This window comes from Bombus bifarius, unplaced genomic scaffold (genome assembly GCF_011952205.1).
Source record: "Bombus bifarius isolate JDL3187 unplaced genomic scaffold, Bbif_JDL3187 scf7180000007984, whole genome shotgun sequence".
In the NCBI taxonomy this organism is placed as follows: domain Eukaryota; kingdom Metazoa; phylum Arthropoda; class Insecta; order Hymenoptera; family Apidae; genus Bombus; species Bombus bifarius.
The window spans coordinates 5,661,694-5,687,207 of NW_022884367.1; the positions used below are offsets into that span (position 1 = coordinate 5,661,694).

The following is a 25,514-nucleotide window of genomic DNA, read 5'->3' on the forward strand; positions in this document are numbered from 1 at the left end:
AAGCTTGCCGGAGTACGCAAACACGTTCGCTCAGCTTGCTTGCTTGTTGAGCGAAATGCTTCAACTGCGACAAAGCAAGTGTTTGTTTTAACTGGAATCCAAGAGATGGTTAATTGCAACAACACTGTGCAGGGAAAGACTAAGAACAATCGATTGGATTGATTTTTCATAGAATTTTAAATATTTTATAGAAGCTACACTGCACGGAATAATCGAAGGGTCGTTACTTTGAACGGTTGCATTGTATTAATCAGGTTTCAATATGTTTGCGTTTAATTACATTTATTTACGTTGCAATTATTCACAATATATTACAAATTTATTCGTATATATCAACTTCGTATGCAAAAAATATTGATTTTTAAAACAATCATTTTAAAAAAGGACAGATATAAGAAGTTGATATAAAAATTTCAGTGAGATGGAAAACGATCCTCTAATCATTTTGAGGAGTGTACTGTTCGTGAATAATTTAAAAAATATCAATGAGCAATGAATTCTTGCGAAATTGTGCAGGTGGTATAGTCTTGTCGCGGAAGCAAGTCTGATGAACTGCTTATTCTTACATGTGCGTTTTAATAGTGAACACATCAATGCTCTTTGGGACTATTAATTTCTGCACCTGTTCAAGGAAGTTCAGCTGTTCAAATAAGGAATGAAATAGCCAACATGTATTTCCTCGAGGACCATAATTTCCCTATAACAAATACATTATAGAATCGTCACGTATATTGTATACAAAAATTACACTGTAGCTTCAATTTTCACTTTATATTAGGTGAAGTAAAAAGTTCTGAGCGCTTTTTCGCTTTATTTCGACGATGAAATTAACATAGTCAAGATTATTCGATTTAGATTAAATATGCGCCGTTTTGTTCGATTACTTTTGTCCATTTTGAAGGCAATTTCATAATTCCGCGGTTGAAGAAGTCCTCGTCCCTATTGGTAAAAAACTTGACCAGCTCATTTTCACAAGCCTCTCTTGAGGCCAGTTTTGTACCATCAAGAAAATTTTGCAAAAACTTAAAAAGGTGATAATCGCTTGGTGCCAGGTCTGGACTGTACGGCGGATGCGATAGAACCTCCCAGCCAAGCTCTCGGAGCTTCTGACGCGTCGTTAAAGATGTGTGCGGCCTGGCGTTGTCTTGATGGAACACAACACCTTTCCTATTGGCCAATTCTGGCCGCTTCTGGTCGATCGCCTGCTTCAGTCTGGTCAGTTGTTGACAATAGAGGTCCGAATTAAGTGTTTGCCCCGATGGGAGCAGCTCATAATGGATGATTCCCTTCCAATCCCACCAAACACACAATAAAACCTTCTTGGCCGTTAATCCACGCTTGGCGATCGTTTGGGCCGGCCCACCGCGATTGGACCACGATCTTTTTCGGCTGTTGTTCTCGTATGTGACCCATTTTTCATCGCCAGTCACCATCCGCTTCAAAAATGGGTCGATTTCGTTACGTCTCAACAAAGAATCGCAGGCATCAATTCGGTCCAAAAGGTTCTTTTGCGTCAATTCATGTGGCACCCATACGTCGAGCTTCTTCTTGAGACCAGCCTTATGCAAATGGTTCCAAACGGTTTTCTGGCTAATCTTCAGTTCCTGGGCAATGGAATAAGTGCTCACATGCCGGTCCGACTCGACGATTTCCATGATTTTATCCACATTTTCGACGATTGGCCTACCAGAGCGTGCCTCATCTTCGACGTCCATATTACCAGAACGGAATCGTTGGAACCACCGCTTTGCTGTTGCATTCGATACTGTACTGGGTCCATAAACAGCACAAATTTTTTTGGCCGCCTGCTCCGCCTTTTCACCTTGGTCGTAGTGGTACTGAAGAATGTATCGAATTTTCTCTTTTTTTATCTCCATTTTCGAACGCTGTAACACACAACTGGCTTCACCGAACACAAAACTGACAAAGAACCTTTTTGATGCGTAATATCACCTTGAAATCGGTGTATACTATGACTCGATGCGATGTGCACATCGTGAGATATGGCTCACTAAAGACATCTAGCGAAAAACGCTCAGAACTTTTTACTTAACCTAATACATTTAATTTATAACTACGTGTTTATAATTTTAATGATAACTTATATTACTAGTATATAACTATACTATATAACTAACTAACTAATATTACCATATACCTAATACTATATAACTAATATTAGTTATATATAACTAGAAAAAATTTTTCTATATTTATTTATTGCGCATATACACATACATATTCCGTGTTGCGTTAGATATAATATTCATTGTAACTTTGTAAAAACGCGTTATAAAATATGGTCCCTCTGTTTGTTGAAGAAAGTAGAAAAGCCTGCCTTGTATCTATATATAGTACAAACTATTTTGTACCAGTGAGCCTGAACGTACGTCTGAAAGTTTCGGAGAGAAGAGAATCCGCTTGCAAACTCGTTATCTTAGCAATCATATACAGGATATACAAAAAAATTCACCGAAAGTCGATGGAATCGTTATTGCGAGTGTAATTTCTTTGTTCTCTGTTATTTCTGTCTCAAACTTATATCGAATTGATCGGAAGCTTCATCGTCTCTACAGAACGATCTATTGAAAACCACTCAACCGGTTATATATTTCTCTTCGTTGGTAAAGGCCCCTTTTCGATTATTTTCTCGTCTTCGGTTTTTCTCGTTTACTCCGCAGGAAGTACCATCAACCTTTGATCTATCTTTGATGCAATCTGCTTTCGTTTTAAATAAAATAAATTATTCATCTTTTCGTTAGCAAAACATCGATATATATGAGCGATTTCCAAATCAAATTCTTCTATTCCATTTCTTGGAAGTTTGTTAAATTAGATTATCAGAGTACATAATTATTGCTTAATTCATCCAAAACGATTAATCTCGATCGAACCAATCCATTTCTCTTCAAGAGAAAATGCCAAGGAATGTTGTAATATTTTCTTCAGGTTTTTAAAAATATTTTACCGAAGAAATTACGAAATAAAAGTTAAAAAATCTTAATTTATGTCTTTACTTGTTATGTAGAATGATCTGCAATTATACTAACTGATAGAGGAGTAAATGTCTATAAAGCTTAATTTGAGTTTTTGGCACCCAACGCGGCGTGAATATCTGCACGCCCAAATTAAGGGAAATTCCAACTTGTTCCATAGTCGCTTGGCACGCTAGGCAATCACGGGTACCACTACGTACAACTAACTGGTAGAACAATGCTGTCATAAACCACCTCCCTCCCTTGAGGAACATTTTCAAAATTCAATACAACCTCATCCCGGTCAGTGTGGCCGTGTCAATCAAAAAAACGATTAGGTGCTTTATTTTGAAGAAAGTTTCACCTCTATGACAAACATGCGCAGAAAAAGAAATGTCATGTAGTCAGTCATATAGTCATGATTAATCACTAATAAACGCGGAGATATATATATATACTTTTTAGTTAATATTCAGTATTCCTTCGAATTACAGAGTCGAATGTCACACGTTGTATTTATAAGATTCAAGATAACCTTCGTATCTCAATGAAATAGTAAAACAACACGAAACTAGTTGTTACACTGTATCTATGTTTTGATACCATGCGACATTTGAAACAAAAGGATTTCATATAACAAAGGATTATAAGTAGGCAACATAGTACGATTATCCAACTAATGTTGAAATAAGTGTAAAGTTTCAATATTTGAAACTTTTGCTTAAAATCGTTGTAAAATATTCAAAAACTAGAGAACACGAAGAAAAATATCCAATCGTTCTATGATATTTGCGCCAGAAAATAAAAAAATGTTTATATCTAGATACTCGTTCGTGCACGCTATAGTTAAGAAAGTAAACGGTCACGCGAATTTTATATATTTTGCCCTGGAAGTCATGATAGATTGAAATACACTGCACCAACATTTAATTTCTGCAAAATATCGCATTTGCGCGCTTGTTTTCTGACAATATTACCAGTCATTTTTACTGTTAAAAATTCGATAGTGCATGAAATTTTATCAGTCGTAAAAGTTTAGTAAAAAGTTTAGTAAAAGTTTAGTGGGTCACGATGATTACCGTTAAACGAATGCGAATACGAATATTTCAGAAATCGTTCATTTCAAGGGCGGTTCAACTGTTATTTACAGTGTCGCAAATAATCGAATGAATCGGAGTTGGCCGCAACATCGCTGTCCATTAATGGATAATTCAGGCGTGCCGTTAGTTACTCTACCTACCCGATCCTCTCGCTCTATGCTGCGACAGTATATTGTATTAGCGTCAACACATCCGTTTATTAGCACCGACAACAGCACCACCTAATTAGCTACCTTTGCGCCATGAATGTTAGCTGGAACGAATTATCATGCTTCCAACTCGATGCTTATCGTCAAGCTAACTCACCAGATACGCCAAATACACCTCTGATACTCGTGGTTGCTTCTCTTACGACACACCTAACGTCTATTACTTCACTTGATTACCTAATCGACATAATTATCTGTTTCGGTCAAATGGTCAAATACGTTAGTAGTAATTGGTTGTCATGTAGCAGTCGCTGCGCAATTAGGTAATGCCCCAGCCACTGTCATTGCATATTCTGATCATCTGATCATCTAAAATCCTTGATTCTATATGGATGTATGAGAAACTTGGCTAAACAGCGTGGCAAATATTTAAATCGGTAGCAATATCTGCGTTTGATATCAATCTCCTTGACTCTTTCGACTTTGATAATGTATCTGTAAGTAGTAATCTTTAGATTAGTCAATTTTGGGATACCGGAGTAGCAAAGTTATCATCATATAATTATACCTATATAATTTTTCTTATGACTTCGTAAAAATATACAACTAACAATATATATATATATATATATATATATATATATATATATATATATATATATATATATATATATATATATATATATATATATATATGCAATTAATGTACTGAACTATCTAGATAGCGAATATATTCTAATTTTCTAAATTTCCCGCGTAATATACAGTTCATACGTTTATTTAAACAGCGCGATAGGATAATTAACGCGTGCTCGCGTTTTGTTGGAAATTATTTGCATAAGGCGAGAAAACAAATGAGTTTTCCATGTAATAATCCAGGCGTGTATTTCGTGAATTGCAAGTTACCATTGTATCAACACGAATGACGGTTTGGCGAGTGCATGAGTCTCGCTGCAAATCATAAAGAACTTTTAAGTCAGACTTTATGCTCCTTAAATCGCCTGTTCCCAGCTGTTGCAAACTTGTCGGCCGGTTATAATTCCATAACAAATGTCTCTAGCTTCATTTCGAGGATCATTTGGTCGAAGTAAAAATATTTGATTTAACGGACCTGCGAGACTAAATAAACAATCCAATTTATGTGCACTTCGTCGAGCACAGTTAGAGAATATTGTTTCCTCTGGCTACGAAAAAGTATAGAAAGCTAGATTTACATCGAACTGTAATCTCTTTTTGCAGTTCTTTTTTCACGTAACTATTTTAAAGAAAGAATTTCTCTATCTTGAATAGAGTTTCAAAGAATATTAATAATTTTTATGATGTGAGAATTTTATGTAAAAACTAATGTAATATGACCATATAACTCTCTATGAGGAGCTTTTTTCTTCTGTATTTAATGAAAAAAATAATTATATCAACAAGTGTCAGCAAATAATACATCAAAATTTTATAAACAGTACGCTTAGAACAATCACAAAATTTTTAAATATTACTTATCCAGAGGATAGTCGAAAATTTACCCTCGATAATGCATTCTGATCTAAGTCGATATCAAAATTTGTTCTGAAGATATATTAGCACTTTAAAGTATAACTGCAAGTCTATAGAACTATGAATGATAGACCGCAGTAGTTTGACCAACATCTTTTGCAGGAAACGCGTATGTTTAATAGTAGCAATAATAAAAAAAAAGACCGTAGACGCTGTCTGTCGCTGATCAACGCATTGTTAAGCAAGTTGTGATTGGTTAATGACGCGGCACGAGTGAAAGGACCGAGCGTGTGAGAGAGACAGCGATAGAGAATTGTTGAACAATTCGGCACTCCTAACGACGATATCTCAATAACGGAAAGTATGATCGAAATGGAACAAAAAGCATTTTGCAGAGGAAGGTTTACTATTTTTGACGACTCCAACTTGATTCACAAAATTTTCATTAATTTTGTAACAGTAATTGATTAAACCTTTAGTAATTCTAATAGGTGTTACTTCTGTGTTTAAGGTTTATCGGAATAAATATGTATATTTCTTGAAGAATGTCGTTCATAATGTTATTAGAGCTATGTAAATATTGAAAAATTTCTAATAAAATATCAATAAGGTTGGTTTTAAACTTTTTAGACAATTGAAAGATCAATTAACGAAAGTGAGTACATCTTTACTTATTCGCGAAAAATTTGCATGTTTAATAGCAATAAAAATTTGATCGGAAAAATAAGAATATTTGATTAGAAAACTGAATGCTGTATCATATTTCTAACAATAATTTTTATTCTTACTTTGACAATCAATGGAGTACTTTTCAAGGAACTATAATTTTTTATCCGTTTATTTATAATAAACGTGTCGTCCGTATCTGTTGTAGAAAACATACATTAATTTTTTAAATGAAGTAGACTGCGAAAAATCGTCTGACCTATCCTCGATACCGCCTACTGGGCTACGAATCCACCAGAAGCCACTACTATTCCGAGGAGGATCGTTCCTATTTTACCAAAGTGGATAGCGAACAGGCAGGCAAGAACGATACATGTAAAGAATACAAGAGACTCGCGGGACTATGGGGTCGGAATGTCGACTCGTAATATCGAAAATATATAGCCGTGCCTGTAACCACAAGTCATGTTCAATCGAATGAATCGTATGGAATAAAAATAAACCTGCCCATCGGAAACGAAAGGTCCAATACCGTTTTCTTTATCGCAGGGGGCCACCGGAACGGGAAGCAACACAGCGAAGGAAGAAGAGACGTCGAGGAACAGAGTAAAATGCAAAAGGCAAAATGAAAGGTCGAGAAGAGAAAGAAGGAAAAAGCTAAGAGAAGCCGTAGAGGGGCTCGAACAAATGTTCCTCTCCGACACATGCATCAAATCTTAAAGTTGCGTGAGAAATAAAGCCTGCTTGCTCAGCGACAAGCAACGACAGAATCACTCAGTTTTGTCTTTTATCGAATTTCTGTTATCTATTAATTCTCTATAAAAGAATAATCTTTTATAGTTTTATTTTCTACTTTTTTATTTTTATATTCGAATGATTTGTATTGTATTTCTAGAATAGTAAAGATTTCCTTTTTCTTTTTTTTTCTTTTTTGAGTAAAGGTAGAAATGTGTTTGTCATTTTAACTAGTTCTCAGATCGCTGATAGTAAGTAATGGATAAAAACTTAATTAGTATGAAACTCGATCAATAATTTTAATATTCTTGCATTGTAAGGCAGTCGTCTGATAGGAAAATTGAAAAATACGTGAAATAAAATATATTATATGTGTCAACGATCTATAATCTGAAACGAAAATTAAAATATGAAAATTAAGATTAAATAATTTAGTCGAAACCCTTATGAATCATTTGTAATTAAGTCAGAATAAAAATATTTATTATACTATTAGAGGTAATTTATTATCTATATAAATAGAAAGTAGACCTTTTAACGTTAAGTAACAATTAATACGTAGAAATAGGAATTTTACGAAACATCAAAGTTGAAAGAAGCCCTTAAACCAAGCGAAAGAAAAGGAATTAAGGTAAATGAAAGCAGAAAATGAGAGGAACGAGCAGTGGATGATGCTGCCTTACAGTCTGACGGAATTTTTTTCTAGCAGAGCGTTCATCGCAGTGTATTCTTTGCAACGCTCTCATTATACCTTTCTTTTCGGTAATGCAGCAGAAACTGGTAAACGGCTAGGTGAGAACACTTGCTCTTACGTATACGTATGCTAGGTGAGAACAGATAGTGAAATGGACCAATGTTCTTTTTAACGATACTTGACTCAAATGATAGGATTCAGAAAATACAATAAAACTACAGGATGTTAAATGTTACATGCATGTTGTAATTTTATGCAGAAACATTATAGTGTGTCGAATGATCATCATCTACAAATTTAATCTTTTATCAATATCATTCTCTATTTTCAATTGTCCGTCTTATAAAATAAATTATACCACGTCGTATAGAATATTCTTAATCCACCAGAAGCTCGAATATCAGAAATTATGTAATAATGTAATGAATGTCGTTGTTACAAACTTTTCATTTTATTGTAGAATAGGAAATAAAATTAAATTAAGGTGTGCGAATTGTAATAATATTACGATATTGTAGAATGAAATTATATACTTCCAAGTAACTGTAAGAATTTCCACTTTTTGCAATAAAAGATAGTAATTTAGAAACTTCTATGCCCGATTATTTATTCAGTCTACTGAGACTGAGCGATCTTTATCTTTAAACTTCTGAGCAAGCCCATATTATACATCTAATCATAAGAAATGAAACTTTTCAAGTGAACTAATTTCAATTCGGACAAGTAGAAAATAAAACTAACATAATTCGCAATGCTTACAACTCAAAGATAAAATCTATCTCTTACAAATACTACAATCAGTACTAAACAAAAATAAATAGATCGTCATTTATCCTTATAAAATATAAAAACTACTTGTATCTCAGCTAAACCTTTTCAGTTGTTAAATTAGTATCATAAATTCTAAAACGCAAGTAGGAATCGAGATGGAGAATGGAAGGCAAGCAAGACACTGCAGAATGGCTGCGTAAGAAGACAAATACAGCAGAAGAGTTGGTTGCGTTACAGCTGGTTCCATTCGTGACATCCTGGCGTCCCTGAATTTCGACTTCATATTCCTGTGTTGTTCGTGGCTGTTTCGACCTTTCGCCTTGTCTCGCCTTGGCCCCCGCCGAACTTTCTACCTTACCGCATCTTAAAATACCTGGGTGTAGCTGAGTGAAAAATTATCCAATTCCCAGAGATTCCTTACCAGAGGTGCGAAATGCATTTTCTTGAGTAATGGTCAAAGAAATTTCCTATAATTCACGCATGGCGTACCTTAGTATTGTTTCGCGTATATGACATCCACGAACTGCGCTATAATAACTATAACAATAAAGAACTATAAATGAACGAAATAAGAATTCAAAAATGGTTTGATATATTTCCGAGAGCAATACGATTTTCATAAATACATGATCTCTCCGTTGAAAAAGAAACAAAATCTACTACCTCGTGCATAAATCTGCATAAAATTTCGAATAATTGGAATGAATTTCGTGTTCTATGCAAAAATCGCTGTATATCATTTGAAAAGAAAATGATCAGAAACTAATAAGTAAATAATATTATAGTCAATAAATCTGTTGAGTCTTTAAAATGTTAATAAGTATCGCGTCTAGTCATTAATTTCTCACTAATTGGTACACTTATGTGAAATTCACACACTACTTTTATGAGTTGACCAAAATGTTGCAATACCGATGTGAAATAAGGTATATTGAAATCTTTCATGAATTTATTTATACATTTATTGAATATTTAACAAATTAACGGTTTGTACAGAAAGAATGTACTATTTGTCTTACATATTGATACCATATATATACAAACTCATAGCATGATGCATTTGAGATAGTTAAAATTCGGTTTGTTATGACACCGAACGATCAAATTAAATTTTTCGCAGTTTGGAAAGACTCATCCGGTGTTGTGGCGCGATTGGTTTTTCATTTAGTCGGCAATAAAAGTTTAGACAGTAACCGCACGTGTAACTGAGACTCCGATAATTAGTTCATCGGGAGGAAGACAGAGAACAGAAAATGGTAGGAACGGTGGCCAACAAATTCAATTGCTTCCTCACGGGTATACCCTTGATTATAACTGGACCACCGGGGAAAAAGAAGCTGGCAATGATATTTGCTCCCGATTTTCGACCCCCGGCACGTTCCTCCGTAAATTACGGGCAGAGTTTCGTACGCCCTTTTCACCGCTGTTCTCGATTTTCTGCGTTGTACCTCAACGCGAGAAGAATTCTCCGAGCTGACGAAAACGGGTTATTAAACCTTATTCCCTGACTCTTTACTCTTTTACCATCTTTCTTTCTTTCCCTCTCACACACGCATACACATACGCTATTCCTCGCGTCTTTTTGCGATCGAACTTTTGCGTTTACTCGACTTTTCTGAATTATTTTAGAGCAACTTGCAGCTAAGAAAGTTTCCAGCCGTTTCCAAACTTACGTGCCACCACGAGATCATGAGAAGGACGAGGTCAAGAAGCATTCCTATGTATTCTGCAAACTCAGGTTTACACACATGTGGTCAAAAAAATTCCAAGTCCGCTTAGCTAACCCTTTGACAGTGTAATAAAGTAACGAGGAATTCAGAATTAAAAAAACAAATATTTCTTTATGGAAAAGATTTCTTACGTTTCTGTTATTAGATACAAAAAACACATTCAACTTTTTATAGGATCCTTCCTAGACACAAGTCAAAGAATTTATTTATTTAAGATTTAAGAACTCGCTGTTTATGTGCGCATTAGAAAATGAATTGTATACTTGGAATTTAATAATTTTAAAATAAAGCATCTAAAATGTCAGATTGTATAGATGAAATGCCTATTTTAATAATTCTTACTTTACTGAATTCTGGAGAAAATGTGTTTATATACGTAAAAGCTAAATAATTTAAATCGTACCTAAAAGAAACAATTAGCAGTTTTAAGACGTTAAAGATATTTGTTGAAAATTAATACGATCTAATCTAGTACTCTAGACACTGCGTACTATTATTATACTTATTAATTATATCCAATAAGTAGACTTATTCCTCCAATATACATAGTGAATTTTTAAAATATTCAAGATACTTTGTTAATTAGTATTTGAAAGCAAACTTACTGTTTTAAGAATAACTTTTCTCACGTAACTTGAGCGCACTGTATATACATTAGAACATAGCTCAAGCTTTCTCAGATCAAATTTCTTTTGTTCGCGAAAAGGGGTAATATCTATTTGGTGTTAGCTTGAATAATGTCTAGGAAGAAATGAGCAAAAATGAAGAAGTAGCCCGAGGTTCTGATAAAAGTGCGCCGCGAAACGAAGTAAATTGTTGAGGAAGAAGAAGAGAAAGGAGAAGAGGAATGACATTACACCAATCGTGAAGTAATAGAACTTTGTGTCTACATAAGAAGAAAGCGTTGCGACGAAGGGAAGAAAAAAGGAAGTGAATCTTAATATCGCTTATTTATTCATACTTATAACCCCGCTTTCGCCGCTCGAGGATTTTCATAACAGGTTTGTTCTCTTTCCCTGTAGAGTCTGCATTATCAGCGCGCACGTTTTGAGATTGTTCATGTTCCGCTTATGCAAATTTAGCAAATTGTGTCCTGTTCGTGTGGGTTAAAGTATGCCATACCAGTGAGTCATTTCGACTGCTTCATTATTATCAATATTTCCTCTTTTTCTTCCGCGTTCCACCTCATACTTGATGTAACACTCTTATTAAATAATCGTATACTATGAACAAATTACGCTGTGAAATTTGGTAATTTAGTGACATCAACGTTGAACGTTTAGAATTTCAATGAAACAATAAGTGGAAAAGAAAAATGCAAAATTGCTAGGAAATCTGTTTTATGAAATCTTTCTTCTAAAAAGATATTTATTAACCATCAAAATAATATTCTTTGTTTAATTAATCTGAGGTGTTTCGAGATTTAACCCTTCTTTTTCAAATAAAATTCTTGGTTTTACATAATTTTATTATAAAAATGTATTAGAATTCTTAATCGATAGTATGATGAAAATTTTCGAAGTGTAAAAAATTAACAAAATATATATCCTTTCGGTTCGTTACTACGAGGGAAAGTTATATAAGGATAAAGATCCTCTTGATTTAGTAGAATAATGCCAATCAGTTTTAACTGGGTCGCTTCACGGAACTTAAATTTAAAAATTATCTTGCAGTAATGGGAAAGATGCATTGATATCGAAAAAGTAACCTTAGCAGTTTATAATGTGGCTTTTTTAAGAACTTCATCGAGCCGCGCCGTAGCGAGAGTCAGATTAATACCGGCTTAAAATGGGCCACCTTTAACGACATCGAATAAATGAACAGAGAGATAAATGACGAGAGTATGTCGATATTATCGGACTATCCATTTTTCACTTTCTCGATATCGCACCAGTGGTACGGTAGCTGAGTGGAAATCGTGCTATTAATTATAACGCGATAATGAGTAGAAATATACGACGACGGTCGATAGATTTCATGGAAAACTATTCGAGCTTTAAGAAGATGAGCAAAGAGTATCAATTGAATTAGCATGAACCTACAATAAATCTCTCTCGCCTAATGAATAGTTTACTTTAGAAAATGCAAAGCGAGAAGCTTTGGTATACCTTCCAGTTGAGTTAACACGCCTATGTGTAGGCTGTGGATATTTATGTAAAATCATGTTTTTGTAAAAACAAATAAAGGAGTAGAACCTAGGCAGAAATTTATTTTGCCTACTAAATATCATAACAGCTGCTAGACTTTGCATACTTTATGTACTTTTGCATATTATGCGAATTCTGTGCATTTTTAAATTTCCCACAAATGCATAAAAATCTTCGGTCTACAGACACGCAGGAGCTTTTGAATATATTCCATCCCTTCATGGTGTATGTTTTCTTTTGACTCTCAATGTATATACATATATGTCGCGTTTAGTTAATATTGGATGCTTCCTTCTGTGACCACTTGTATTATACTTTAGAAAAGTTTATAGAACTGCAACAAATAATACTTCCGTGATCTACTGTAGACAGTTGTATGTATATCGTAGTATTGAATCCGCAATTTATTTTCGGTTGATCTAGCAACTATTAGCAGAATAGTTTGGATTGCGAGTGGGTATATGGTAAGTTCGCAGCGTGGGTGTCACAGCACGTGACACTTAGGATGCAAGAGCTGTAGAAGTTCAGAGGGGAGGATGGAGTATAGAAGGAGGGTGTGAAAACTGGATGAGTTCCAAGGCAGGCAGGGAAATAGTTTTAGTTACATTGTTGCTTTAAACTAACACGTAGGCACAACAAAGAAACTAATCTTTCCGCTTTTTATTTAAGACACGTTTTTGAGAAACCAATGGTTTTTATTTTCTCGTGTAATAATTTATAGTAGAAATTATGACGTATATATATATATAAAAATATTTCATTGTTTTGTTATTGAAATTTGAAATTACGTGGTTATAAATTTTGATTTCTGTGACAATTTTTCAGAATAGAATGTTACAATTCGTCCGAAAAGTTTGATAAAAATTTACTATTTCATATTTTATTTCATTGTTAATAAACTGAAATTGTAATATTTGGAATTATACTGTATACTAATAATACATTTTCATGTGTTGTAGTGATGTATTATACTTTGAATTCAAAATCGCTTGTTTGATTACTAATTGAAAAATACACAACTGCTCGTGTGCAGGTGTTGAGAATAAAGCACACAATTTGCAAGGCAGACGGGATGTGAAATGAAAAAGGAGATAAGAGCAGTGGGTGTAAAGTCTGGATGAGCTCCAAGGTGCATGCTTGAAGAGCGTGACATATATGGACAATCGCCAGTGTGATCAAGCTTGACTTTTCTCATCTCTCTTGTCATCAAAAACTACGTTTGGAATTCTTATATTTATCTTTCTGAATAATTGACTTGTTTCACTTTTCTTCATTTACAATATATCTAATTTTTTTTATGATTCATTAACAAAGCTTCATTTCCTCTAATACTGACCTAAATCATCAAGTTTCTTAAATAATTTTTAATTACTTTATTCCAAATATTTCTTAAAATATTTCTTTGTTAATTCGATACTTTTTTTTAAATCCTTTGATACTAAACTGACTAATATCAACTCCAATCCAAATTTATACAAAAATAGGTTTTACGATCTTTGTTAGGTGAAAGTCTGAATTTCATTGCTATAGAGGTTTATCGGCGTGCAATGGTTCCATTTCCTTCCCTTCTTCTATTTTCTAGGTTCTCGGTAATTTCGAAATTTTATGACTAATCATGCCATTTGACGTTTAACTTTTCACGCACCAAAAAGTAACATAAGGATTGGAAAGGGATGTGAGATGAGACGAGGGTGAAACCTGGATGAACTCCAAAGCGTGCGAACGGATAATGTTACAGGCACGAACGATCTCAGTTCGGTGAAGCTGAGAGTCCCGTCGAGAGACTGGAACATCGTCATTGTCTATTCTTCTCCCTATTTGTCACGCTTTTGCTTTTGCGGCTGATACCACGCGTAAACCAGTGTTGTTGCCATGACGACACCACGCCGAGTGCTCCTATGTACGTATACAGTGTAATATATTACACGAGTGTAAATATATCATTTCCAAATATTAAATAACTAAATATATAGAACTGAATTAGAAAATATCGGAAAATGGAATAGTTTTAAGAGATAAATCGAATGTTAGATATTACACAGGAAAAAATATTCCAATTCTTCTTGTTTGATAGGAAATATCATATCTCGTTGAATAGGATGTAAAATGTTGAATATGTAAAAAATAAAATGAAACATATCCAAATATTCTATCAAGCAATTTGCAAAATGTAATTTTAATATGAAGTTAAAATTATATCTACGTAAGAAATTTATTGAAAGACTATTTTTCTCCCATTCGCGTTGAAAGTTTTCAATTTTCATCAATAAGTTGACAATTTATGATGCTTTAATTGATAACTTGCGAAATTTCGCTGAATTATAATTTTCGTTTATATTTCTTAATACTTATCTTGATATCAGACATAAATATATAAACATATCTCCACGTTAGACTTCATCCAATTGTCAGCCGAAGAAATATTATTTTCTATAATATCATTCTTTTACATTCATCTTATGTGTATTATATTTTAATTACAGTACGAATCTATATATACATTATATATATATATATATATATATAATGCACATAATTTATATATATATATATATATAAATGATATATATATAATAATATATATATATATATATATATATATATATAATAATATATATATATATATATATAATAATATATATATATATATATATATATATATATATTATGTGCCAAGTCGTTTAAAATTAATTTCACGTTTTAGTTAACTACCTCACTAACTATCCTATTAACTTACTCAATATATATGTATATATATATATATATATAAATTATGTGCCAAGTCGTTTAAAATTAATTTCACGTTTTAGTTAACTACCTCACTAACTATCCTATTAACTTACTCAATTAATTGCTTAGTCGATTATTCTCGATTTAAAGCTCACCGTGCAGTGCGAGTAACACGTAAAAAAACTTTTCTGACCCATTGTATGTATGTACATAGCCATGAACGGCGTTTTTTCATCCCCCATTCTATCACGAGCGAGGGAGTCGGCTCGGGGGAAGAAGCACTTGTGAGCTATGCGGAAGTGTAACGTCACGAGTTCGCACGAAGTGAAAAGTGTCTAGTTCTCATTCTCTTTATTGCTGTCTCGGTTTTGTTCCATCGCTCGTTCTATTCTCTTTCCTTCTCTCTTGTATTTCTTTCTATTTAATAGCCACTTTGAGCTCTCGCGCGACTCGTCGCAAAAGCTGTTACGTGATTAGTAGCGGATCAACGTTTCATATCCTGAGAATTATACGTTTGCAGAATACATCGAAGGATGGATGGCTTAAGCAATTCACTGTATATTCGATTTGATGAACGTCTATATTAGTTTTTTTAAATTATCCAGATCTTTTTTCTAAATTTAAAGCGGGAAAGAATGCGTGTAGCGTGGGAATCAGATTAAAAGAGAATATTAGCGTTGAGATGTTTCTTACATATAGAGTGTTGAGGATATTAATTCTCAACGTAAATTGACAAGTTGTGGATTATAAATTTCTTCTTTACAATTTGGCAATTCTCTATTAAATATTACAGTCACAAAACTTGCAACATTTAGAACTATCTTATAAAATACTATTTTTTATTATTTCTAAACTTGTTACTATTATCTCAAGGTATTTAATTTGCAAAAATTACATCATTAATACTCCTATCGTATGAGAAAATCCACATAATTCATATGGAAATATAAGTCACGAGATCGTAACAAACGGTAACAAACGTACATAGATATGCCACAATTTAGTTTTAGTAGAAGCGAAACGAGTCATTAAAAGCCAGAAGATCGCTAGATAAGTGAGTTATTATATCTGTAACGTTGACGGATATCTTTATTACCAGAGGAAAATGTCTTGAAACGGTGCACATTGCGCTTATCTAATATTAATTGAAACCAATGACGTGCAAACAAAGATCGCTGGCTGTGCGATCTACGTCCGCGTCACCCTAATTAGTTCTGCAACCGTACAATTACGTAAAGACTCGAGTAACTTATCTCACTCTTCAGTTCGTTCTATCCTTTTCCCCTCGTAGAGTCACGCGAGGAGATGAAAAATTGCGCGGAATGCAGATATGTCCCTACGGTTGCAAACGATATCACGCGCGATCGCGATACGACGATTGTCACCCGGATGTCCCACGCATGCAAAACAGTCGCAATTAAGCCGGCACGATTTGCATACGTGTATTGTTATGCTGGCCAAGGGGCGGACAATGGGAAAAGAGAAACGTAGAAGAAGGAGAATAGAGAAATTACGGTACGCCAGAGATAAAATGTCACTCGATGTGCAGACATTAATTATGAATTCATGATAATTGGACGCCGTTCTTTCCACGCTACGCGAGAAAAAGTAATACCTGCTATCTGTTGTATAAAATGATATAACAGATTTGTTGTTTAATTTAGTTAATCATACTATTATCATATTTTAAAACAGGCTAGTGATATAATTTTAATAATTGAAAACGAAATTGTAGTCTTACATATCACAATTAAATTGCTTGTCCCTGTTTATTGGGAATATTGTTCGTGATTTATTTAGAAAATCAAAGGGCGAGTAAAAATATTTTTGTTCTTAAATAACTCAATAAAAAGAAGGAATTGCAAAAGAAGTTTTATTTGCAATAGAAGACGGATATTTGCGACAATGAATCAAATCGCTTCATCCTATTTAATGTGAATATCATTCGCGATTTACATTTAGGAAATTGAAGTTCAATAAGAATAGTTTTATTCATTCATTTGCACGTAGAAAATCGGAGACTAAATAAAAGTATCTTTGTCGTTTTTTAAACCAACAAGAAGAAGAGTGAATTTTACTTGCAAGGAACGTATTTAATGATTGCTCAATGTAAACACGATCTATCCGCATTTAGAAAATCGAATACTAAGGAAAAATATTCTTGTTCCCTTATAAGTGAACAAAACGAAAAATGAATTTTATCAGTGGAAGGAATACTACATTTATAATAATCGTGAATTTCATAGACATTTTATTGCAATATTCCGGTAACAGCAGTCTAGACAGAACTCTATTTGGTGTTTCTATAGGGCGTAAAAATATGTCATATCTCGTTTCTTTACCATAGAAGAAGTTCTCTCAAATCTCGCGAGAGTCGCAGCGAAGAACCAGTATTACTTGCAAAGTAAAATTTACTAGAACATCGAAAAGTTCCAAGTTTTCTCATTTGTGGTGCTTTGTTTTATGATTCTTACGTGAGAGGCGACCGACACGAGCTGTAAAGTGGCAAAGAATGATGTTAAAAGCATATACTCGTATCTTTTTATTACCACCATCTTCGATTGATGTACCCCTAAGAAAGTTAAGCTGAGACCGCTTTATCGTCTCCATCGTGTTATGGATTGTGTCTTTTCTTCAATATAGCAGACTTAATTTTTTACTTGCTTCAGAGTACTTACGCTATAAAATATCGCGGCTATGCATTTATGATTCGAATTACCATCAATAATTCTATACGATACTCAAAATCTTTTATGATCCTGCGTATTTCATATACATCAAGGGAATAAATAAAGTTTCTAATTACAAGAAATATTCCGAACAAGTACAGTTTGGTTTTTTATTTATGGCTTTGTCAAATAACAAACAACAAAAAGAAATTGGGCAACTTCTTTCTTAATTTAATTACTCTACATTTAGACTGAATTAAATATTTTAAACTATTATGTATTAACGTATCTATTAACGTAAAACATGACTGCAATTTTATTGTAATATCGTGTATTGTTGTAACATCTGATTATAATAGATAGATAGTTGAGAATGCATTGATTAATATTTATCATTCTTACTTGTTTGAGAAGAAAAACGTGACCAATTGATTCATTCTCAATTAATAACAACGTAAAAGTGCTGAATTTGTTACAAACAGTATCACAAATGGTACATTTAGAAAGTTTAAAATGTAATCCAGAACATTTACGATATCGATTTATAATTTTAAGTTCTAAAATACAACATAATGGATTTTTTTTATTTCTTGATAAAATATAAAATAATTCCTTCTATTCATATAATGCGTTCATTGACGCTTCACGAATAATATTATATACACTATTCGATATATACGCTATTGATAGTGCAATTTTATATTCGACAAATTATTAATCAACTAAGCGATTAATGCATTTGTTCTCGATATAGCTTATACTATTAGTGGCAATTAATTAAAACAAAAATTTTACCGGCACTCGAAACAAATTCGGCTGTAAGAGGATTAATAAGATTATACGACTGAACAATATTACGTAACAGTATTACATCGTATTTTCTGGAAAGTAATTACAATGAGAATAAAAATGAATGGTTTGCTAGAGCGTCACCAACGATAACAGAACTGTGAATCGCACTCGGTAAATCGCGTTACCGTGGCCGCTCCATAATGGTATGCAAGTCGATTTTTCTTTTTTCTAGTGGAATTCCACTTGATTGCAGCCGGTGATTCAATTGCGCGTTGAGAAATACAAGCAGAACGTGCCGTCGCGTTAAAAGTATACAAACTCAAGTGCTTGGAATTACCATCTCAAATTATATCAATATTATTACCCTTACAATAACAAAGAACTGAATGGAAGCGAAAGATGCTTAACTTTGAAAGATAAGAGACTATGCGGAAAACGAGGATTTCCAAGACGAAGGTGTTACAACTTATAAATCTTCATTTTATCGCGAGCAGATTACGAACGTTTATTTACGAATGAATTTCTGAAAAATTGAGAAATGTAAAAACGCGTTTCTATTGCAGAGATAGTATTCGTTATAATTAGTAGGTGACATAAATTTGTATTTCATTTCTTTAGCTGTATTCAAATCCGTAATCGTTTTATCGAAACTATTCGCCCCTTTTTGAAGTTTTATTTCGTAAATAAGAGATCCTGCTTTCGCGAGGGGCATTGTTTGTCGAAAAAAGAAGTTCTCTTGGTATATTGGAAGTTTTGTCACAATTTATTACTGAACGTCAAGTTCAATTTTCTGTATGACTATCTTTCTGATTGATGAAAAATTCGTACAGCAGACTCGAGGATGGTTAGTATCTTTCCAAGTGCGTGATCAAATTTTCACAAAAGTGTTTTATTTCTTAGAAATTCATAAACTTATCTTCTTGAAAATTGTAAATGAAAAATTTGTATAAGATTGGAAGAGGTGTTCTGAATCTGCAGATATTATAGAGAAAAATGAAAAACTTGCTAGATGATCGATATTATGATATACGCAATATAATTCATGGCTACAGATAGTAGGAGAAATGTGAAACTTTATGCTATTATAAAACAAATAAACGATTATATTATTATTAAAATAAATAATCACATGAAGTTGTCACCCATTTTCTTAAATATTTGTATATTAAATATTTTCGTATTGTATACTAAAATATTGTATAACGATGTTTATGTTTGCTTTTCTTATCCTTGCAGAACAAGGACAAACTACAAGCAAGAAGAAAACAACATTTTCGCGACTACTTCGAGGACTAAAGACGCACAGGAAGGAGAAACAAGCACAAGCTCAAGGTTCCCCGAGGCATGGACGCGCAAGAATAGGAGTACCACAAAGAGTAAGTGTGTATCTATGTAGAGAACCATAATCCCACTTCACGGCTAGGGATGCACAGGAGCAGCTATTTACTACTGTCGATTCAGATTTCCTGCGTATTCTTCACCTAACTACAATTTCACCCTTTGTTCGCAATTTAAACTTCGTTACCTTGCTGTATACGCCAGATTTGTAATTTCACTGAAAATGTTCAACAAATAATAGGGTTCAGAAAAATATTCATGCCTTTCTAGCTGAATAATTAATTTTTAAATTACTTTAAATATTAACAAATTTTGTTTCATCTAAGAGAAATATATTATTCTTTTTCTTAACTGAAATGATATAAATGCATATACAGGGTGGTTGGTAACTGGTGGTACAAGCGGAAAGGGGGTGATTCTACGCGAAAAAAGAAGTCGAAAATATAGAATAAAAACTTTTTTTTTTTAAATTTTTCCATCGAGACAACGATCTACAGTGAGATCCGTTATAACGTACCGCACGCGTACCGAGCGAAAATTCAAAATCGATTTTCTCGAAAACAAAGTCTCAACGAAAAATTTTTATTCTATATTTTCGACTTCTTTTTTCGCGTAGAATCACCCCCTTTCCGCTTGTACCACCAGTTACCAATCACCCTGTATATAAACGAGAATATTTTTTGTTTTCATGTAAATTATAATTCATTGGACTTAAGTATAATTGATATGCATGTTTATGAATGTATCTTCTTAATCCTACTCTATCTTACTCTTTAAGTTTTCTTATAACAAAATTATTATATTTTCATATTTCCAGTGTTCTCTATTATATACTTGTTACCATTTCTGTGCATAATAAAATTTGCATAGTAAAATGAATCGATCATTGAAAGAATCATCTAAGAATGTCTAACATAATCATAGAAGATTAATAATAATGATATAGTATTAAGAATCATGATCACGTGAATACTCCTTCCCATTTATTCTTTTCTATGATTAAATATATTAAATATTAGTAAAATATTTTTAAAAGCAATGAAGTTTTATAAGAAATGTAATACACTTGAAAATAAATGAATATCAACTAAGAAAGCTTACTTAACAGGTAATTCCGATCATTTTTTAACAATAAAATTATATTATACTTTAAATCAAGTCTTTATCAGATAGTTACTTTATTAAAAATTGGAAACAACTATTAAAATATCACTTAAATATTTTATTGGTGTATACGAATCGTATTACATATTTAAAAAAAAATTTTCTTTTTTGATGCTCACCACCGAATTTTGATCGTTAGTTTCGTTTAAAGCGATAGCTTGCATGAAGTACGTAAAATTTCCTCGCGAAAATTTTGTTTTTTATTTTCATTTTCTTTTTTTTCTTTTCTTCTGTTAAACTAGTATTTGTAATTCTACCTACGAAGCCGTGGCAGAGAAACACGGAGCACGACCTGTCGACTCTCTTTTAATTTTATTTCACGGGTAACTTATATTTACGCAGCCGTAAAATCGAATTCATATATCTATCCTAACTGCAATGCGTCGGAACCTCCTCACTGAAACTGAAATGTTACCTCTCGACTATTTAAAATCATTTTACCAATTTATCTTTGTCCGAAGAATATTGCTTATTATTACTTACTATTATATATAGATATGTGTGTGTGTTGGTGTCACTGATTATTCTCATCGTGGTCACTAATAACCTTGGAAAGTGTATGTGATTTTAAATTCGTCATAAAAAAAAAAGAGAAAAACGCTTGTATATACTAGATTCGATTTTTTACTTTACACAACAGGGACCACAACTCGCATTTTTTGAAAAACAGAATACCTACACCGACACGAATATCATATGAAGTTTCTGGAACAGGAATATCGACAACTGATATCAATACACTGAAACACGATATATGACGATATTCTCGGCATTGCACGTCAAGCTAATGACATTTAGTTGTATTTTCTTTTTTTTTTTTTTTTTTTTTTGTTTGGTACACGGTTATTGATGCTGAGATAACCGTAAATTGATCAAGTTAACAGATAATCGCTAGATCGGATGTCAGGTAGTTGACGTGGAAGAGCTTCATATAGTTGAAAGGACTTGTGTGTTCATGTTAATGCCATGATACGAGGATAAATATAGCGTGTAACACTGTAAAGCTGTAATTATGATATTCTGATCTTGGTTTCTAATTTATACCCTTTGAAAAGTTAAAACAGAAACTTTCAACTCTTATTATCCAATCAATGAGAACCTTCGTAATATTGTAGATTCTAGGATATAGTTTCTGCTATCGGTGTTTGATAAATGTATAGAAACAAGGACAAAACGTGTCAACTTATGTCAATGGTACTTAAATGACAATGTCCATAATTTATATGAGTTATCATTTCATAAAGTTGTCAATATATCTACTGATAATAACTGCTTTATACCAAACTACATTAATATACAACCTGTGGATCGTATTACATATTAAATTATATAATATCCTTCCACAAACAAAAAAAAAATATTAAAAGTATATGAAAATATCAAAATTCTTGTAATCTTTTATTTACAAAGCAGAGAGATTAATTCTTTACAACTTATAAATAAATATTTGGTCTAATGTTGTAATAGATTAGATGATAAGAAATTTAGTGGATATGTGGGTTGATTGTATTATATATTTTGGAAATAATTTGAAAGACTTTATTTTAAAGAATACTATATTTTGTACACGAAAAGCGTTAAACGTTTTATCGGGGCAACCAGTAATTTTCATCGTCATCCCTTTCATTAATCAAACGTCGGAAAATTACTGTGCAAGTAATTTTCTTCCCGTGCTGAAACTTGTAATTTTTTGATTCACTTTCAGAACCGATTGCCTCTACAATTAAAGCCTACGCCTGCGCGATGTAGTTATTCTCTTTCTGTCGTATCCTTTCCGCTCTCTACTTTGACCAATTTTCAGTTATTTACTTCTCTTCTCTTCTAGATTCTACGATTATTTTCTTCCATATTATTAAAATCAGTACAAATGCTAAATATTCTATTAAGATAAGGATTCAAAGAAGATTAGTTCAGAATTATTTCAAGAGCAGAATGAAATCCCTGTAAAATTTAATATTCCTATAAATTGTTATATTATTTTGTGATTGTTTAAAGTACACGTATAGTTTTGTTATGTATGATAATTTCATTCATCAAATTCTCTCCGTTTACAAAATGTGATTAAAAGCCGATGTCAACGTCAGACGAGAGAATTATGCACTAGCACATGGCAGAACCGAATATTCGTTCCTTCCGGTTCATTGATAAAGAGATCGGTGCCCATCAACGGAGTGAGTCAGCTCCGAAGCCTCAGAGAATTAAAAATTTCCAAGATTTCCCATGTGCCGTCGATTTACTAAATTCTTCGACGCTGACAATTTAGACTCTTGAGAATACAATTCATCAATACGACGCTGACATTTAGTTTTATTTAATACCTTTTAAATTATGCTTCTTCAAAAGATTATATAAAATCTTTTCTTTTTCTAAGTATAAGTTGGTTTAAATGAAGCATTAAATATACTTACGTAATTCTTTTATGGTTCTAAAATTTTATTATAAAAGTTTTATTAGGGAGGTAATAAAATTAACATAGTTAAAATAGTAAATGAAGTTCCAATCATAATCTTTTTTCATAAATAGATAACCGAACATAAAAAATTACAATAGAATAATATATGCTTGAAACTGCATGATATTGTATTACATATGAAATTCCATGCGCGCTCTTCGCCAGAATCGCAAACTGGGTCAAAGAACTGGAAAAAATGGGAATCGTATTACTCAAACGGCTATAAAACTTGTCTATTTCGTTCTTTATACTTTATTCGAGCGTTACTAGCATTGTTTCCATTTCTCTCTAAACGGTTGAATTAAATAGTGCACTGTTATACAATACTAGTAGATTTTACTGTATGTTCTTAATAGTTTATCTTCAACTATGTATGTACAAATAGAGAATTTTCATTAAAAGCTTCGAAATATTTTTTCCAGCAATAAAGTTAACACTACTTTAGGAAACAATTTTGGAAATTAATTGCTATGTGGATATAATTAATTGGAATTAAGGAAACGTATTCTATATTTAAATTTTGACGCGCTATAATTAGTTATTATATGTGTATTACTATAGTTAGACAATAATGTCAACCAAATAGCTGCTGTGTTTTTTCTAATAGACTGTCATTCCTTTTTCAAAATACCCCATGATACTAGGATTAAGGAGAATTACTATTGGATCTTTCAAATAATGTGCAAAATTTTCGTTTAAAATGTTGTTAAATCGTTAATCTGTTGAAGGACTATTGGTATACACCTTAGTTCTCACTACTAACACTAAAGAAAATAATCCAATAGCATGGAATTATTTTATTAAAGTCAAAATTCACTGACATGAATATCTCACGAAATAACAATCTTGTGTTTTCACGCGAATAAATTATCTTAAATTACAAAGAACAAGGTTCTTCCAGCTGATATGATATGAAACCAAATATTAACCAAGTTTCAAATAATTCCAAATTTCAAAAAATCTTAGACTCCTCAAAACTCTAAATTTAGTTCTGATAAATTCTAATAACTAACTAGCTTTAAAACTGTATGCTTTTTCCGAAGAATTTGTGGGACATTTTTTTGTCAATATCTCTCTGTAAGTAGGCTCCTATTATCCAGGAAGCAAAGTACGACAGGTACATCGTGTGGTTCACATACAAAGATCGCTCGCACACCTCCTAGCGAGCACTCAAAGACATTCCTCTCGCTTTGACCTTGGTACAAAGTATCACGAACCATGATAGTACTTGGAATGAAATTTCCTCGAGAGCCCTCGATAAAGCACTTGTACGCGAACAGAGGCTCGTTTTGGACTCTCAGCTCCAAAACCACTGACCATCGTACGATCAGCAGACTACTCTACACTAGGCCACAAATTCCACGACTTAGCACAGTGAAGAACTTGTCTATGATGATTATGCATTACCGCAAAGATTGAATCATGCTCGGATGATAAAAGGAATCACGATATAAGCCGCGGCGGGGATGTGGTTTCTATCAGATGGCCAAAGGAGACGGCGCATTAGAGTTGATCATACCATTTCTCCATCGTAGAAGCACTTTATCGTTTAATTCATCTACTATCTACTTCCTTTTGAATTTATTTTACATTTTTGTTTATCTTTACATTACTTTTGTATTTTACCGAGTATAGTTTAGACGTAGTTATGTCTGAGCGTTTATTATTTTGCATTTTTATTAATTTGCCATAAAATAGATTGAAAGACAGAGGAAGATTATAAATCTAATTATATAGGATTAATGTTGATTAAACGTGATTGCCTCTAATTTAACAAAAAATTTCATTAAACGAATAATGAGCTATAATTTCCTTTTTGATCTTATATTGTATATAGCATATTGAATTTTCAGTTAGTACGTGTATGTGTTCGTCATTATTAAAGCAGTTCAAACTTAATTTTAAAATTCA

At 32.8% G+C, this 25,514-nt stretch overlaps 1 protein-coding gene across 2 annotated transcripts in view; it reads left to right on the forward strand.

The window, feature by feature from the left end:
- LOC117204838 overlaps nucleotides 1-25,514 on the forward strand; it is an 85,743-nt gene that overhangs the window by 15,472 nt on the left and 44,757 nt on the right. For both annotated transcript variants that reach the window (XM_033442621.1, XM_033442623.1), the window contains exon 4: nucleotides 19,886-20,025. In XM_033442621.1, the coding sequence (XP_033298512.1) occupies nucleotides 19,886-20,025 (140 nt within the window). The remainder of the gene's footprint in view (nucleotides 1-19,885; nucleotides 20,026-25,514) is intronic.